We start from the raw sequence: 18,535 nt of genomic DNA on the forward strand, positions 1-18,535 counted from the left end.
GCTTGCACCACCTCATAGCACCATGAGCTAGACACCAAGTCTCCAGTAAATAGACCTTTAGGGGTCTTAAGATCCGATTTATAGCAGGCCACATTGCTTTGTGGGACTCTGTTGCCTGGGTCATCGTGAGTTTGGATAGAGAGGGCTGAATGCTCTGTGTGTAGGCTCCGAACTCTTAGTTAGGTTGGTTGATGGGCATCATCTCTCCTACACTAGCTTCGAACTCGCTATATAGCCAAAGACGACCTTGAACTCCTGATTCTCTTGCTTCCAACTCCCAGGTGCTAGGATTACAAGTGTGCACTACCGTGCCTGGTCTATGTGGTGCTAGGGACCAAACCCAGGACTTTGGGCAAGATAAGCACTCTACAAACCGAATTGCTTTCCCATCTTACAGGCTGAGAATTCTTGGGTAAAGAAACTCTTTGTAGTGGTCCCAAGGGGGCATACATGGTGGGCCTGGGAACGTTTGAGTACATGTGTTCTGAAGGCAAGATGACAGATGGGGACTTGGAGACAACAAGCACTGGAAAAGTATGGCTTCCCCAAGAAGCCAATCCCTGAGGAACAATAGTCAATTACCTGGCTTTTGATGCTTTTGAAACATTCCTTCATAAATAATATTTCCCATTTTTGAGTGTCCCTTACATATTGGCCACTGAAACATGTGTTTAGCCTGTCTGGTGGGTCACCCCCGAGGGAACCTGAAGTCATCACCCCAAAGCCAGAAGATCTGGGAACCAGAAAGGGACATAAAAGTACTTGCCCCCCACACTTGGGTCCCGCCCCTCTCATTTCAGCCCCCACTGCCCAGTGCAGCCAGAATTCCTTGCCTTCTGCTTCCAGCCTCCCAGTCAGCCAGGCTGGAGAATGTGGTCTGGTGTCTTGATGACACATTCTGTGGTATGTTCAAGAACCCAGCTCAGATTTCCCGAGGGCAAACTGCAAACCAAATCGAACACATCAAACTCTTTTTCTCCTTGCTCAGCAAAATCCTCCCCGGTCTTTCCCTGAGTCCCCCACAGCACTCAGTGCTGAAGTTAGCACAGTCCACCCAGGCAGGCTAGAGGCACAGAGGGAGATGCAGAACGCCCAGAGGTATGGGTAGGCTCGTTCCCTCCGTGTGTATGCAGCAGCCCTGTGTCTTCGGTGAGCACCAAGCTGCAACAGGGGGAGATGGTTCTAGCTGGTTATTTTTGGTTCTTGCAGATGATGTCAGACAATTCTTGGAGTGGCCAGTGATTATTTGTAAGGTGGTCTTCCAACACGGTCCTTGTCTAGAAGGTTGGCAGGGAGGCCTGGAGACTAGGTTGGTGGTGGAAAACGCAGAGTGGGTGTGGGAACACACTGGATGCCAGGAGGTGAAATCATTTGGCAGACTCTTGCATGAACAGAGAGGCAATCAAAACGTGGTAGGGGTAGTGGCCGCCCAGTTCAACTTGTCGCCAGCGAATCCAAGGAAATTATATGTTGTCTGGCAAAGGCTGTCCACCGTCTTGCTCCATATCCTTGGCTGGGACAAAAAGCTGCAGTCCCTGCCCTTTCCCGAGAGCCTGGAAATAAAGTCAGTTCCTGGGGTTTGCCACAAAGAAATGACAGCTGGCTTCTCTGACACAGAGGAAAACCAGTGCCAGCAATTAGATGCCCCTGGGCATTTGAGGTAGGGGCTGCGGCAAGAGCCTCTTGTTAGCCTCCTGGGCAGCTCTTTCCACTGGGAAATGAAACATCTTCCACATCCATCCACTGGGCAGTTGCCAGACCACAGCCCTGAAGACATGGACACTTTTTGGAAGGCAAAGAAGTAGACCTGAGGTCACAACAATGTGGCTTAATGTAAGGAGGAACACGGGTCCAAGAAGTAACAGTGGGGCCTACTTGATGTCTGCATGACTTCATTTGTGTTCCTCTGGGCCACTTTGCCAGGTGGCGCTTCAACTAAGTTACTAAACGGCTTTGTCCTTATCCATGAAATGCTGGTAACATCACCTTGATCCATTGTTATGAGAAATAAAAATAATATATCGTGGGCTGGCCATGATAGGTGCTCACTAAAATGGCACCAGCAACGAGTAGGCATCCCCATACTTCTGGTAGAAGTTACCTCACAAGAGGCTTGAGGGATGGTATGGAGGCTGGACACCGTTAAGGACACAGCTGGCGTACTAGTATCTTTCGTGTTCTCCTGAGAAGTTCTTTTACCCCAGGGAAGGGGGATTGGCAAAGATGTGTGTACATTTTTTTCCAGCTGCCCATCACTACCTCATGCCAAAGAAACACCCATATTTAGGGAGGGCCATGATCCGTTGCACCATTTGGTTAAACTCTCCTCATGAGGAAAGCAAGCATCGACAACAGGAGATGTGGTTGGAAGTGAGCAAGCTGGGTCCTCTTCAGGCTGGATCTTAAAGGTCAGAACGAAAGCCTCGTTTGTCCCCTCTGGTGCACACTGAGGTGGCAGAGAGGGCAGTTTGCCCACAGTGACCGGACTAGATCTGTACAGCTAATGTGGTCCTGTTTTGCACAGGGCATGGCTGTCTTGGGAAGTGATGCTATATTTGACTGTGGCCTCTGCCCCAGCATTGTTCATCCTGTCCCATCTCTCTGATCAGGGAGTGACTTGACCTCCCATTTTGTCCCCTCTGAGGAACAGTATGAAGAGAGGTTTCTGCAGGAGGAAACTGTGTCGCAGCAGATCAACTCCATCGAACTCCTGCGGACGCAGCCACTGGCCCCGCCTACAGTGATGAAGCCGCAGCAGCCCTCGCAGAGACAGGTGCACCTGAGAGGTCGGCTGGCCTCCAAGCCCACCGTCATCAGGGGGATCACTTACTATAAAGCCAAGGTCTCTGAGGAGGAAAATGACATAGAAGATCAGCGTGAGTCTGGGTCGGAGGGACAGTCCCAGAGGCAGGAGGGAGGAAGCAACCATCTGATTGCACCGAGATTGGATTCCATGCCCCATCCATAGTGCAGGGTTGCAGTGATCCCCGTGTGTGCTGAGACGCCTTGGTCAGGGTACTTAACCTGTCTGGGTTTCGAAGGCGCTGTGGCGAAGGACGGGAGAGCTGGAGGGACATCGCACCCTTTGATCCGTCCTTCCGGTTTACAGATAGGGAAACCAAAGCTCGGGCAGAGTGGCTTTCATGGAGATACTAGGTGGGCTCTGCCATCTGCTCCTCTCTAAGGTCCTCAGGTTTGCTGAATTTCCAACACCTTTTCTCCCCAGCCCTCACCTTCCTGCCTTTCCACAAAGAATAGACGAGCTTCCTTCTATTCATCCATGTCTCCTGCCATCTTTATTTTCCTTGCCCAATGTTCCTGGAAGCCACTGTTACCCGCTCAGCCCTTACCTGTCCCTCCCTGCCCCAGCCAATTCTTTTCCTCTGGTCTCAGGAACAGCCTTCCAAGGTGCCTCTCTCTCTCTCTCTCTCTCTCTCTCCCCCTCCTCTCTCCCTCTCTCTCCTCCCTCCCTCCCCACCCTCCTCCCTCTCTTTCTCCATCCCACTTCAGTCCAGCCCTTAGAGTATTTTCTCCTTGCCCCACTGCCTACATCTCTCTCCCACTGTTCTCAGTGAATCTCTGAATTCTAGCTTTCTAGCTCTTTCTTTTGCACTTAGAACTCGGTGTCCCCTCTAATACATCTTCGCCTTCCACGTTTTGTCTACTCAGGAGCCTTCAGCCTCACCCGATTCACTCAGAATTAAAACCGAACTCTGTGCCGAGAGCCCAGGCTGCTCTTGATCTGAGTGCTGGCTCCCTCTGACCTCTGACCTTATATCCCACTCATACCTTCTGCTGTATCCACGCTGGCCTCCTCTCCTCAGCCTCAGCAGCCTTGTTCTGGGCCCCAGGGCTTCACATTACTGTTACTCCCCACCCCATAAATCCTCCCCTCCCTCCCCTCCATGTTGCTTCTGCTGTTAACTTTTCAGGCTTCTCTGCCCACCCACTCTATTCACTCCTGAGGAGTTTTACTGACTTTATTTTCTTTCTCTAAAATGTTTCTTAGCTTTTGTTTTCCAGTCTATCCTTGAACTCACAATCCTCCTGATCACTTTCCCAAGTGCTAACCTTGCAGGTGTGAGCTGCCCAGGCTCATAGCTCATGATTGCTCCTCCCCAGGCCCCACAAGGCTGGGGTAAGGATAGTAACAAGTTCTTCAGAGACTCTCAAGGGAAGACACTGTTCTCCCCATGTTCCTGGCCAATGCCTGAGTCCCCAGCCGGAAGGTCTTGGGATGGACCTCAGTTAAAGGGCTTGCATAAAATGCTCACAGCCATGGGTTGCACCTCCAAAATGAAAATACAAGTGACCAGGTTAAAAATCCGGGCTGGATTCGATCCCCAAGCTCCCTGCCATGTTGGAGCAAGGAGCCTCATTCACGTGCAGGTCCTTGTCCAGAGTGTTCCTTGTCCTGTGCCACAAATGAAAACTTGTGTTTGTCCCACAGATGAGGAACTTTTCAGTGGCGACAGTGGAGTGGACTTGCTCATTGAAGATCAGCTCCTAAGACAGGAGGACCTACTGATGAGTGCCACCCGCAGGCCAGCAACCACTCGTCACGCTGCTGCCGTGTCCACTGACGCGAGTGTTCAGGCCACAGCCTTATCCTCGGAGCCGGCACAGGCCTCTGCCTCAGCACCCAGCCTTGTTGACCCTGCTTCCCAGGCCCCAGATAGACAGCTCTTGGCAAGCCCGCAGACTACCACAGTGTCTCCAGAGACCATGGGGGTGATGCCTTCTACTCAAGTCTCACCCACCACCGTGGCCCACACAGCCATCCAGCCACCTCCAGCCATGATTCCTGGGGACATATTTGTGGAAGCTCTACACTTGGTCCCCATGTCACCTGACACAGTTGGTACAGACATGGCAGAGGAAGAGGGGACTGCCAGGCAGGAAGCAACCTCTGCTAGTCCCATACTGAGCCCAGAAGAGGAAGATGACATTCGGAATGTCATAGGTAAGTCTTTCTTCCCTACACTGGTGCTCCTCTAGTCATATTGGTAAAAGTTAGAGCGGACTTGGTGGAGGAGCAGGAACTCAGAAGCTAGGCCTCTAGCTGGGGTAGAGCCCTGGCCTTGCACGAGCAACGCTCTGGACCTTACCCTTGGCTCTGCCAAAGCAACACAACACAGGAAAGGCCAAGGGGTGCCTGTCTCTGACCAGGAGTTGGTTTTCACATCTAGCAGGATGGCCAAGCTTTTGAAGTTGTAACATGACATTGTCGCTGAAGAGTTAACATTGGAGAACTATGCTATAGAGTTAGGAAAGGAAAGCCTGTAAAAAAAAAAAAAAGAAAGAAATCTTATACTTTAATTGATTTTGTATTGCACTGCAGTTATAACCATATTTATCCATGAGGTGCTGTCGGAACATTTCTGAAGTATTTCATATGTAAATGTGTCAACGATGAGAGTAGCAATCTCCTTTGTGAAATACGTGTGAATGGATAAAATGAACGCCGTATTGCCATGGGTAACTTTTCCAAATGTGGGGTTATCCAGGGAGTTTGGGGTGAGTCCTGAAGTGTCCATCAGCAACAGAATAAAGCTTACCACAGTAAGGTTACCAGGCCACGGGGATTCTTATTGGGGTGGCCCCAGAGTCAAAGCAAAGTAGGACGAGGTATGTTGGTTAGTTTATGTCAACTTGGCATAAGCTAGAGTCTTTGGGAAGAGAGATTCTCAACTGAGAACAATGCCTCCACAATATTGACCTATAGGCACGTCTCTCGGGCATTTTCTTGATTCATGACTGATATAGGAAGGTCCAGCTTACTGTGGATGGCTGGGGCCATCCCTGGGCAGGTCGTCCTGAGCTGTACAAGAAAGCAGCAGGCTGAGCAAGTCAGTAAGCAGCACCCATCCATAGCCACTGCTTCAGTCCCTGCCTCCAGGCTCCTGTCTTGGCTTTTCTAATGATGAACCAGATGAACCCTTTCTCCTTGGGTTGCTTTTGGTCATGATGTTTTATTATAACAATAGAAACCTTAACTAAGAAACTGGGGGATATGTAGTAGCATAGGCCATCGTGTAGAATTGAGTGAACCCAGAGCCGGGGAGCACAGGGGAGGCTAGGGAATTGCTGAGCCATGCTCTGACGGAGGTGAAAGAGCTGGAAGCAGAGCCAGCTGCTGTGCCAGCTGCTGGGAAGCATGGCAGGTGTTGGGGAAGGGGGTTGCCATGGGAGTTGATTTCAGAGGCTGAATCGGAATGTTCAAGGCAGAAAAAGAGAGATTTCTTCTGATGGACAGGTCCGGTGGTACAAGGTATATTCTAGAAGCATGAAGAAGATAGGCCTTCTGTTCCAGAGAGCTCCATGGCCACAAAGAAAAAGGAGACAGGAGAGTAGGGGTTGGTGCAGAACATAGAAATAGTTATGGAAAACAGCTGACTACCCGGGTGTTGGGGGTATGAATTTGAAATCCCAGGATTCAGCAGGCCAAGGCAGGAAGAGCTCAAGTTTGAAGCCAACTTGGACTATATAGCAAGACTCTATGCTAAGAGTTAAAGTAAATTAAAGTTTAAGAAAACTACAACTGTTCATTAAGTCGCCACTCTTTAAGAGACTGGACTGGAATGCTGCCGAGTGGCGGCTCTGTCAGACATGTAGGAAAGCCACGGCTCCCATCCCTTGGGTAGCCTTGTTCCCAGGCCCTCTTCAGCATGTCTCCCTAGCTCCAGGCGGCACAGGGAGCGCCTGCTGAAGGCCACATATCTGACCTCTGTACCTTCTCCCCTGTCCCTGCCACTGGCTCTATGACCTTGGCAAAGCTCCACCTTTCTCTGAGCCTCAAATGAAGTTAGCAATTGGCCAAGTATCTTTTCTTCCACCGTGTTCTGTGGTTTTCTGCGGGGAAGTTTGCAAGGATGTACTATAGTAAGGGGTGCTTATCAGGAGAAAGTCTCAGAAACACGCCAGAGTGGAAGTAAGAGAGAGGTAGTGCCTTTGTTATTTTTCTGTGGCTGTGACAAAACACTAAGACCAGGGCAATGTATAAAAGAGAGCATTTCGTTGAGCTTGTGGTTTCAGAGGGTTAGAGTCCATGGTCATGGAGCAAAGGCATGGCGGCAGGAACAGCTGAGAACTCACAGCCTGACCTTTAAACAGGAGGTAAGGAGAGAGGGAACATGGGAAATGGCAAACATTTTTTGAAATCTCAAAGCCTTCCCCAGTGACACACCTCCTCTAACAAGACCATACCTCCTAGTCCTTCCCAAGCAGTTCCACCAAGTGGGGACCAAGTATTCAAACATTTCGGCCTATGGAGGGCATTATCATTCAAACAACCATAGGTAGTAAGACTCCCTAGGATAGGATCTCAGGAAAACCAGCAAGAAGGCAGCTCTTGGATGGCAGAGACTGGGCTGGAGAAGGAGAAAGTGTTTTGTGTGCGGTCTGGCTGCCTGTCCGTCTGTCAGTCAGTCAGTCAATCTATCTGTCTCTGTCTCTGTCTCTGTCTCTCTCTCTGGTGTGTGTGTGTGTGTGTGTGTGTGTGTGTGTTCACATGTGTATGTAGGTACGCATACATGCGTATGGCAGTCCAAAGTTGACATGATGAGCCTTCCTTAATAGCACTCCGCTTTATTTGTTGAGGCAGGGTCTCTCACTGAACTGGGAGGTTGCGAAGTCTAGCTAGCTAGCCAGCCTGCCCCTGGAATCCCCAGCTCTGCCTCCTGAGTGCTGGGCTTCAGGTAACTAACATGCTGCCCTGACTTTTAAGTGGACTCCGCAGACCTGAACCCCAGTCTTCTCACTTGCATTTCACTATCTCTCCTGTCTTTCCTTTCCTTTCCTCTCCTTCCCTGTCCCCACCCTCCCTCCCCTCCCTTCCTTTCTCTTCCACTCCGCCTTTCCACTCTCAAAGACCTGGGTCCCCCTTCATGTCTGCAGAATGTGCTAGACTCTTAAGTAGAGAGCTCTCTTTTACCCTAGCTGAGGGCTGCCCTGAACCTACAGCTCCAGACCCAGCACCTTCCCAGCTCCATCGGCCCGCACTCCACCCTTCAGCTTCCTGGCACCCTTGAGTGGGAGGGGAAATTCCTTTAGCTGTTTGACTGTCTGTCCCTACTGCCCTGTGCAGGGAGCTGGAAAACTCACAGTGAAGAGAATCTGCAGATGAGGCCCATTTACCTTTGGTCATAAGGCCATGCATGGGGTTCGAATCTGGGAGCCTCTTCTTCCATAGACAAGCTAGCAAAAGGGGGAGTCGCCCACTGTCTCCATGCTGGCTCCTACCCCAGCCTCTCCTACCTGCCTCCCCAGTTTTTGTCACCAGTGGACTTTAAGCCACTGTAATTGCCAATGGGTACCTATCTGGAGTTCTCCAGTCTTGGTTCTCTTAGTAGCTCAGCTGTTCCATGCATGTGGAAAACCTCTGTATCCTGACAGCCATGAGCCTGGTGACAGGAGCTAGAGACTGGGGATACATGTTCTCCTGTTGCTCAGTGTTCTGTTTGACTGGACTGAGGCTCATAGTTCCTGGCAGAGGGCTCCCACCTCTTCTATTTACTCAGAAAAAATAGTCTTAGACAGTGACAGAGATGGAGTATGCTGTTCAGATGCCAAGAATAGGCCGAGAGTGTAACCTAGGGAAGAAATTTCACACGTACATACAATGGATTGTGGTTATATTTACCACTCCCCTAATGTCCTGCTATCCCCTTTTCCCCCCTCAACCCCTTCTTCCTGACTAGTTCCCCTCCCCCAACAGCTCTTCAGGGAGAGGCGGGGCCTCATGGTCACCTCCTCTATCCATGATGAAATGGTGATGGGCTAACAGCCAATGTGTGTTCAGGGCCGAGTCACGTCTGGATGGCGGAGTTTTGTGGCTGTCCTTCCTATCCTCTTGGTTCTTAAATTCTTTAGCTCATTGGCTAATTACTTCTAATCGTCTCTTGCCGTCAAGCGCCTCCCATTGGCCACTGTTAGGGTGGATACGGTCTGGTTACTAGAACCTTCTCTGCAAACACGTGACTTTCCTGTGCCTGGCTAAGCAAGGATGGTGTGCTGATACTCCCGGTCATCAACTGAGTAAAAGTCAGAAAAGGCCACCGAGTTGCACTGGCCTTTAAAGGTAGTTTGCTGGTGTTTTGTTTGTTTTGTTATGTTGTTTGTTTGTTTGTTTGGGTTTGGGGGGAGGGTTGGCAGTTTTGATTTTTTTTTTTTCAGTTTAAGATGTTTTTCCCCCCTTTTCTTTTTCTAAAATCACAAAACAAAACAAAAATCATTTGGACCTACCATTCACAATCTCACTAACTCCGTTTCCTGAGTGCTAGGATGATAGGTATGGATGAATTACCATGTGCTTTTTATTTCTATTTGTTTTTATTTTCTTTTTTGAGACGGGAGTCTCTCTACATAGCCCTGGTTAACCTCGGGCTCACTTGGATCTACATGGATCTTCCTGCGTCTGCCTCCCAAGTGCTGGGAATAAAGGCTTACGCCACCATGGCTAACCGAGCCCTGTAGTTTTAAAGGCAGTGTTGCCCATGTTGGCCTCAGCCTTCATCTTCTGGTCCTCCTGACTCTTTTGAGTTTTGAAATTATAGGTGGGCAGCACTACACTCAGGTTTTATGTAGTGCTCGGGATAAACGGGGCCTCACGCCTATGAGCAACATTCCATGGTCTCCAAAGGGGAATATCTTACCCAGGTTTTCAGGCCTGATTTTGTAATGGCCTAAGAGACCCAGAGCTATCCTCGAGGAAGTGTTAAATCCTCAAGAAAATTTCTAACACAAGTAAATAGGGATTGGTTTTTATTGGACACTGAAGTATAGCTAGCTGTAAGACAGGGAGAGGGGAGAGCTTGGCAGGGTCGAGTGGCAGCCTGGGCTCTGAAGAGACTGAGGACCCAGGAGCCCAGTGCCTCTGCTCTGCTGCCATGGAAAACTAGAATGCTTGTGCTAAATGGCCACAGCTCGGCAGATTCCTAGACTTTATCAGTGCCAAGTCTGATGTGATTTTTAGAAAGGGCCAGTTAGGGGCAGCAGCGGGGGAGGAAGGACAAAGAGGACAGTCAGCTTATGACCATAGCAGCAAGTGTTTGTCTCGAATTTGAATCTATCATGATCTGTAAAGAATGTCTCCCCCACAGAGCACACAGCCTGAGAAAACCCAGGGCTTGGCCAACCACTCTGGCAGTGGTGTGAGGGGCTAGGCTTGCCTGCCTTAGGTCAAGGAGGCTACTCCAGGGACACCCAGGGAGAAGGATGCTGACGTGGGCTGGGGCTGTGCTTTCCAGAGCCTCTGTGGCTTCTAAGACTTTTCCTACAAGACAGATAGCTCCCTGACACAGGCTATAAAATCTAATAACTCCTGTAACCCAGCCTTCAGCTCACAGGGAATCTGGCTGTCTCCTGAAATGGGCCTCAGAAATGAGTCTATAGAGTGGAATTGCTTCCTTAAATATATACAGACCAAAGTCTGAGGCCCTCAAGGAGGATAGGTCCGTTTGCACATCAAGCCACACCCCTTGGTGCCAGGCCATGAGGTTCCAGGCTGAGCAAGGCACGATCATTCCCACAATGGGGCTGGCCATGGGAGGGGGCCAGCAGCGGAGGTGGCAAACTTGTCTGGAGGTACGGCAAGCGTCAGATGCATGTGCACACTTCTGCTATGGGGCTCTCTATCCAAAGGCAGCCATGGATCGCAGGTTCACAGGACAGAGAGGAACCCCATCCACCACAGAGGGAACAGAAAGAACCAGGCTTGGCAGAGGAGGGAAAGCAGCGTGGGTGTTACGACACGGACTGGCATAGGAAAAATTGTGGCACATCCATATTAGTCCTCTTTCTGTTGCTGTGATAAGACACCACCACCAAAGCCACTTAAGAGTTTATTTTGGCTTGCCGTTCCAGAGGGCTAGGGTCCACAATGGCTCAGAAGACACTGTAGCAGGCGGCAGGAGCAGGGAGCTGGCTGGTCACATTTTCTATCCATACCCTGGAAGGAGAGAGACTTAACAGGAAGCAGGGTGATTCTCAAAGCCAGTGACGTGCTTCTTCCAGCAAATGTGAACCTCGTAAAGGTTCCATAACCTTTGCAAGTGATACATGTGCCCATGGGGGGACATTTTTCACTCAAACCACCATATCTTAAAATTTTCAGAAGGGCGGCTTCAGGGCATTAACATGGAACAGACTTGAATAAGGGCCCTGTTATTGCACAGGTCGTAGGTTCATCAAGCCATCCCTGGACATGGCCCCCATGATGGTGTCTGGCACGGTGACTAGAAATGGGTGAGAGGCCTGCAGCTGGCACTCTTAGGGCTGAGGTCACTCTGAGGTGTGTTTCTGTGTGTGTGCTCCTACATTTGAGTGCCTTTGTGTCTGTTGCTCTTCAGTTGTCCCCATCTCTGTGGCAGCCTGTTGTCACATGCTCAGCCCGAAGGCTCATGTTAGGTGAAGACTTCTGAATGCTGGGGGGCTGGAGATGCTAGGATGGGGCCTTGTGGCTTCATATGGTACTTAGAGATGACAAGTTCCTAAGGACTTTAGATGTTAGTTTGGGGAAGGCACTTCTTTCGGTCCTCGGTGGGCAGGCCAGAAGGAGGCAGAGGTGACTCAGTAATACAGTGAACTGATGATCCAGACGAGCAGCAGTGACATCTAAACTAAGTCTGTGGAGGGGAAGGGCTGAGGGGTGAGAAGGATGGAGAATGTGTGTACTCACTCAGAGACCGCTTGAAGAAGATGGGAGGAGAAGGAGCTGTCAGGATAACCCAAGCCTCTGGCTTGGTTAGTGGACTTCATGCTATGTCAGGAGATACAGGTGCAGTAGGATGTGAATGGAAGCAAGTGAATACGCTTGGTAGTAACCAGGTTTGAGGAAGCAGAAGGACACTCAGGGAGAGATGTCAAGCAGGCCACTGGATGCACCAGACTGGGCTGTGACTCTTTAGGAAGCGCTGGGAGCAGAGGAAGCAACTGGGAGGGGAGTGGGTGCTAAGAAGGTATGCATGGGGATGGGGTGGGAACTCTGAGACAGTGGAGGCCAGGGAGGAAGGTTCTGCCTCCGGAGGTGGGTGGGAGCCATGCAGATGGCCCTCAGTGGCTGACCTAGACAGAGGCTTGGAGAGAACAGGAGGATGCTGACGTCTCTGAGAGGGTAAGCATGCAAAGCAGCTGGTGGCGAGAGGCCAAGAACATGTAGGCACAGGGAAGGGCACACCCTGTGGGATGAAGGAGTACCTCACAGAGGGGCCAGTTGGCAAACTGACAGTGGGTCAGGGGGCATTCATTTGCTTCTATGTTTGTCTAAGACATGACGTGCAAACAGAGAGTGGGAGGGATCCTGCTAAGCTTTACAACAAGGGCTGTCTGCCTTGAAGCGTTGCTGATGAGCAAGTTTAGAACAGGAAGCACTTGGTGGATGTTAGTGTCTGCTGACATCATCTATGGCAGCCCTGCTGTGGGGAGACCAAGAGGGGCACAGACAGAGCTCTCCTTCCCAAGCTTCTGTGACCCTTCCACTATCTCTTGCTTTCTTTCTAAGGGTCTGTGCCCCATGGGTGGGAGCTTTGAAACTATATCAGTTGCTTCATTGCTGTTACAAAATACCTGGCCAGAAGCAAACTTAAAGAAAGAAAGGTTTATTCTGGCTAGCATTTGAGGATGTAGTCCATCATGGAGTGTCAGGGAACAGTGATGGCAGGGTCTTGAAGCAGCCGGTCACATCCTATCTACAGTCAGAAAGCAGAGTGAGGCACACTGATGTCTAAGTCACGTTCTTCTTTTCATTTGGCCCAGGATTCTTGCCCATGGACAATGCTGCCCACAGCTAAGGTCCTTCCCATAATCTCTCACAGAGTTACCCAAAGCTTGTCTCCTTCATGATTCTAGATCTCCCTCAAAGGTTCATCTGAGCATGGGGATGTAATTGGGCCCCACAGTCTGTTAACACCCCTAGGTGTCTTCAAATGTTCTGAAGCCCCACACATCAGTGCTGCCTTCCTGCATGGACTTAAGCATTCTGTAGGCTTTTCTGTACCTTGGCGGCATGTGGAAATTTGCCTGAAGATCTGGGTATCAGTCTTGCTCAGTTGTAAGCTTGGACTCTCCTCTTGCTGCAGAAGCAGGGACACCTCCCCTTGTTGCAGAAACTGACCTCATCTGTATTCATCCCCACTCGGACCAACTGCCATAGGCCTGCTGTCTAAAAACAATAGACATTTATTCTCTAGCAGTCCTATAGGCTAGAAGTCTCAAATTAGTTTTATAGGGCTGAATCTTTGGTGTCAGAAGTCCAGTTCCTTCCAGAGGCTCCAGGGGAGGAGAACCCAGGCCGTGTTTTTCCAGAGTCCCCTCACTGCCAGCATTCCGTGGCCAGTGGCCATATCAGGCTTTACTTCCATTATTACAACGCCTCTTCCTCTTTGAAGGCCATTTTCCCTTCCTCGCTGGTATGTGGATGACATTTAGAACTCAGATAATCCAGGCTAGTCTCAAAGTTCTCGACTCCATCACACAACATCCTTTTGGCCATAGAAGGTCACTTTGGTGAGTCTGGAGAGCTAAGGCCTGGATATCTCTGAGGGGCCTGTCTTAGCATATTTTCCTGTTACTGGAATAAAATACTCTAACAAAAAAAACTCACTGGAAAGGTTTATTTCAGCGTATGGTGCTAGGTACCTTTTATGGAGGGGAAATTGAGGCAGCAAGAGCTCAACGTGGCTGATCATAACACATCCCCAATCAGAAAGCTTGGGTAATAACTATGTGGTACTGCATTGCCAACTGTGCACAGGTCATCCCACTGCAACACAGCCATGATAATCCCCCATAGGAGCTCCCAGAGGTCTGTCTCCCATACAATCCCGTAGTCTGTCAAGTTGACAGTTAACACTGCTGATCACAGAGCAGCCACTCCGATCACTCTCTGTGGTCAGGACAAATTCTCTGGGTGCATTGTGGAGAAGTTATGGTCCGACGCCATCATAGGGGCAACAGACCAAATTGAGTTAGTAGTGAGACCAAAATGGAGGCCAGGCCATTGACTCCAAGCCCACATCTAGTGATAGTCCTACATCAAGGTCCTGCCGCTGAGCACCTTAGGGCTGAGATTGAACCCTTTGGGGGTTTGGTTATCCCTGGAGCTGTCCAGGAAATAAAGAATTGATTTTAGCTTCCAGAGCCATTAACACCTTAATGTGTAATGAGAGATGGGTGTGGCTAGGGCAACTGGGCTTCAAGGCATGGCTGGTAGAGAGTCAGTGTCCTTGTGGGACTTTGCCAAGGAAAGAGGTACATAAAACAAGGCTGCCTGGGGATGGCACGAGAGGGTTCATCTCAGTGTGCAGGGGTAGGGGGGTAGGGGTGGGGCACGGGAGTGTGGCTTCTCCGCTGGCACTCAAGCTCCCACTTAGTGCCAGAAAATGAGATTATTTTCCATCTCCCTGCTGCCAGGCTCAGCTGGAGACTTCTGTTTTATTGTCTTGAACAAATGAGCTCAGATATGAGGGAATGAGGCACTGGTGGGTGGTTTCTGTTGTTTGTCAAATGGAGACAGGGTCTCTCCCCACTCTGTCAGAATAGAACCCCATCAACCCCACACAGAGCTACCTAAAGCCAGCCATGTGCACCTGACTGTGAAGCCTCTCTGGAAAACACTGATCAGCCCAGTTCTACCCCATGTCTACCCCAGAGCCAGGGCTAAGGCACAACTGACCTTCCCCACACTGCCAGCTGTAGCTCTTGGGTTCCTCCTGCCTCAGATCACTGGAACACAGATTTCATGCAGCAGGCTGGAAGCTTTTGGACATAGAGTCACTTGGAAATTAGAAAACTGAATCCAAGCCATAGACCTATGTGATTTTTACCCCGAGTGTCAAGAACTAATCTGTCTCAACACTATTGTTCTCCAGGGCCCGCAGGTCTTGGTGGCAGGGGGGACGGTATTTACTGGTGCCTGTGGTCAGAAGGCCCTGAGGAATCTCTGGAGATCAGGGGTATCTGGTTCTCCGGTCATTCTCTTTCACCAGGCCCACTGATACAGGAATAGAAGCATGCATGCTCGAGTACTTGCATGTGACTTCAGTGTCATCCAAGCCCGTGTTCAGTAATGCCACACGTCAAGCATTTCAGTTTAGTCTAGATTACAATCCTAAATACTTTTAGTGGTCTGGCAGGGTCTTCCTGGGTACCAGGCCATTCCAAAGAGGTACTTGGAGGAGAATGGCTGGATTCCTGCTCCACTAAGGAAAACTGGAGCTTTAAAGGGGGCCCTACAACTAGAGTAAGCTAATGGGAACCCTCCCCTCCAATGTCCCCAGCAGGGTTGACAGACAGCCTGTCCCTGGTAGGAATAGATAAAGCACGGACTTGTAACAGTTCACTAGGGACATGAATGCCACTCAGAGCTGCTCCAGGCTGGTAGGGTACAACTGTGTGCTCCTGGCTGTCCTTGTCAGAGTTCTTTCTGCACACTCTTCTCTCTGTTCTCAATCCTCACACCCAAGTGTCAGACCATCTGCTGGTGCCTATGGTACACCAGATACTCTGTGTCCTGGGTTCTGAGAACACAGGAAAAGCCACAGTCCTTGCTTCCTTGGTGCTTATGTTCTTGTTAGGATAGATGTGGGAGAGAGACACAGAGAGGAGAGACAGAGAGAGACAGAGAAAGACAGACAGAGAAAGACAGACAGAGACAGAGAGAGAGAGAGTGAGAGAGTGAGGAGAGGGGGCATGTTCTGTAATAGAGATATGTTCGTGGTGGCAGAACTCAACAGAACAGGACAGAATAACATTCTGGGAGATGGTACAGTACCCCAAAATTACTTTGGATTTTTGCCTAATAAAGGGTAGGATCAAAGAAATGGAGGTAGGGTGGCATCACGGTGGCCTACCATGGTGACTCTGGACAGCTCTGTGGGAGTAGAATGCAGACTGCACAATGGACATAGCATTGGATGATGCTGGGATGTCAGGTTACACAGGGCTGCTAAATGTTGCCAAGACTTCAACTGGAGGGGCCAGGAGAAACTTAAGGAGCAAAGAGGGCACCATTCGATCACTCCAACCCTTTCACACCTCTCTTCTCCATTAGGAAGGTGCAAGGACACCCTGTCTACAATCACGGGGCCGACCACCCAGAACACATACGGACGGAATGAAGGGGCCTGGATGAAGGACCCCCTAGCCAAGGATGACCGGATTTATGTAACCAACTATTACTATGGCAACACACTGGTAGAGTTCCGAAATCTGGAGAACTTCAAACAAGGTTTGTAAGTCAGCTCTGATGTGGCAGTGCCTTCCCAGACTCGTCGCCCTCTGCTGATCATGGCACAGGGGTGCTACACGAGAAGCAGGACATCCTTTATGGATAGCAGAAGGGCATTTCCCAGAAGGGTGGTCACCTCTATCATTCTCTCTCCCACTCTGTGCTCTCTTGACTCGGTTCCAACGCCTGGGATATGGATGACCTTGAACCAATCTAGAAATAGAAATACAGCTAAGCATCCTCTTTCCCCTCGGCCCTCAACAGGTTTATAAATCACGGTCAGATAGACGAGCGTGAGGCTCTTGGAGCACTCAAGGTCCAAGTCAAACAAGTGATGTTGTTCCTGCTTTTTTACAGCCAAGGATGCTGGGTGAGAACAGCAAGTGATATGCTTATAGAACATTAGGAAGTAGTAGAGCCAAGGTTCTATCCCAGCCATGCAGACCCTAGTCAGTAGCCGGTTCCATCACAGGCCATGTTCCCCTGAAGCTTCCCACCTTCTTGCCACCACAGGTCGCTGGAGCAATTCCTACAAGCTTCCATACAGCTGGATCGGAACGGGACATGTGGTGTACAATGGCGCCTTCTACTATAACCGGGCCTTCACCCGTAACATCATCAAGTATGACCTGAAGCAGCGCTATGTGGCTGCCTGGGCCATGCTCCACGATGTGGCCTACGAGGAGACCACACCCTGGCGGTGGCAGGGCCACTCGGATGTGGACTTTGCTGTGGATGAGAACGGCCTGTGGCTTATCTACCCAGCTCTGGATGATGAGGGCTTCAGCCAGGAAGTCATTGTCCTGAGCAAGCTCAATGCCGTGGACCTGAGCACGCAGAAGGAGACCACGTGGCGCACTGGGCTCCGGCGGAATTTCTATGGCAACTGCTTTGTCATCTGCGGGGTACTGTATGCTGTGGACAGCTATAACCAGAGGAATGCCAACATCTCGTATGCCTTTGACACGCACACCAACACACAGATTGTCCCTAGGCTGCTGTTTGAGAATGAGTATTCCTACACCACCCAGATAGACTACAACCCCAAGGACCGCCTCCTCTATGCCTGGGACAATGGCCACCAGGTCACCTACCATGTCATCTTTGCCTACTGACACACTTGACCCCACAAAAAGAAGCGCAGAGGGGCCACTAGCACCTTGTTTGTGTCTGTGTGCATGTCCGTGTGTGAGATTGTGCAGGCGGGTGTGTGTTGTTTTAAAATATATTATTTTGTATAATATTACAAATGTAAAATGACAGTTTGGGTCTATTTTTTTTTAAATGCGGATTGTAGATCAATCCATACGTGTATGTGCTGGTCTCATCCTTCACAATTTATATTTTTGTGCAAATGAACTTCTCCTTCTGACCAGTAACTCCCTTCTTTCATGCTCTGAACCTCTGGTTCGTGAGTTCAAGGGTTGGAGGGTTTACTCCTCCGGGGCTTGCAGCCAGAAGCAGGAGTGCGGGGCTCAGGAAAGAAGTGCTAAGTGGCGGCAAAGTTTTTATGTATTAGAGAAGTTCTTAAAACTTAAAAAAAAAAAGGAGACTGTTTTTTAAAATAAAGGAGATATTTTAAAATCCTTTCTCAGGTCATTTTTGATGCATTTAACTAGGTGTTAGCTTTCTGCTCCTGAAGGAGACTGGGTGTTCTTCAGAAGCGTTCGTTCAGAGGTGGTGTGCAGCTGAGATCTTAGAAACACTGAAAGCTCAAGGCCATGTGAGCTACAACAGTGAGAATTCCAGACCAGCCCAGGCAACTTAGCAAGGCTCTATCTAAAGAAGAAGAAGAAAAAGAAAAGATTGTTCTCTTGCCAAACTGCCCATATCTAAACTGAGGTACAAGACAGCCCCTCTCCTTGGGGTGGTGGTGATGGTGTGTGCTCTTTCCTCTCCTCCCCTGCCCTCTCCTTCTCCGTCCCTACTCCCCCTTTCCACCATTTGATAGCACCCATACTCACAAGCCTCTTGTCTCATCCTCTGAGCTCCAAGCACAAGCCACCGTGCACAATGTTATTAGGTCTTTTCTTTCAGAAACAAGGTTCCCTAAGGGGCAGGGAAGACTTGCATCCCCTCCTAGTTCAGACTGAGCCCTGTGTGGCCCCTGCAGTGCCCAGTGTAACTTTCATCCCAGTGCTCGGGAAGAAGCTGGAACACCCAGAGAAACGTGGGTGATGGTGTGAGAGGAGGCAGAGCCTGGTTAGGAGGCGGGGAGATGATGACGTCATGTTTATCCCACTCTCTTTGGAGAGCCACAGCTGTGCACCTCAGCCTCCTACCCATGCCCACCTGTCATGGCTTCTCAGC

General features: G+C 50.0%; 1 protein-coding gene across 1 annotated transcript in view; it reads left to right on the plus strand.

The window, feature by feature from the left end:
- Positions 1 to 17,812, plus strand: part of Olfml2b (olfactomedin like 2B) — a 37,175-nt gene extending 19,363 nt beyond the window's left edge. The window contains exons 5-8 of the mRNA XM_032915480.1: positions 2,651 to 2,876; positions 4,451 to 4,963; positions 16,049 to 16,225; positions 16,739 to 17,812. Of these exons, the coding sequence (XP_032771371.1) occupies positions 2,651 to 2,876; positions 4,451 to 4,963; positions 16,049 to 16,225; positions 16,739 to 17,340 (1,518 nt within the window). The 3' untranslated portion in view covers positions 17,341 to 17,812. The remainder of the gene's footprint in view (positions 1 to 2,650; positions 2,877 to 4,450; positions 4,964 to 16,048; positions 16,226 to 16,738) is intronic.
- Positions 17,813 to 18,535: the final 723 nt, after the last annotated feature.

This window comes from Rattus rattus, chromosome 10 (assembly GCF_011064425.1).
Source record: "Rattus rattus isolate New Zealand chromosome 10, Rrattus_CSIRO_v1, whole genome shotgun sequence".
NCBI lineage: Eukaryota > Metazoa > Chordata > Mammalia > Rodentia > Muridae > Rattus > Rattus rattus.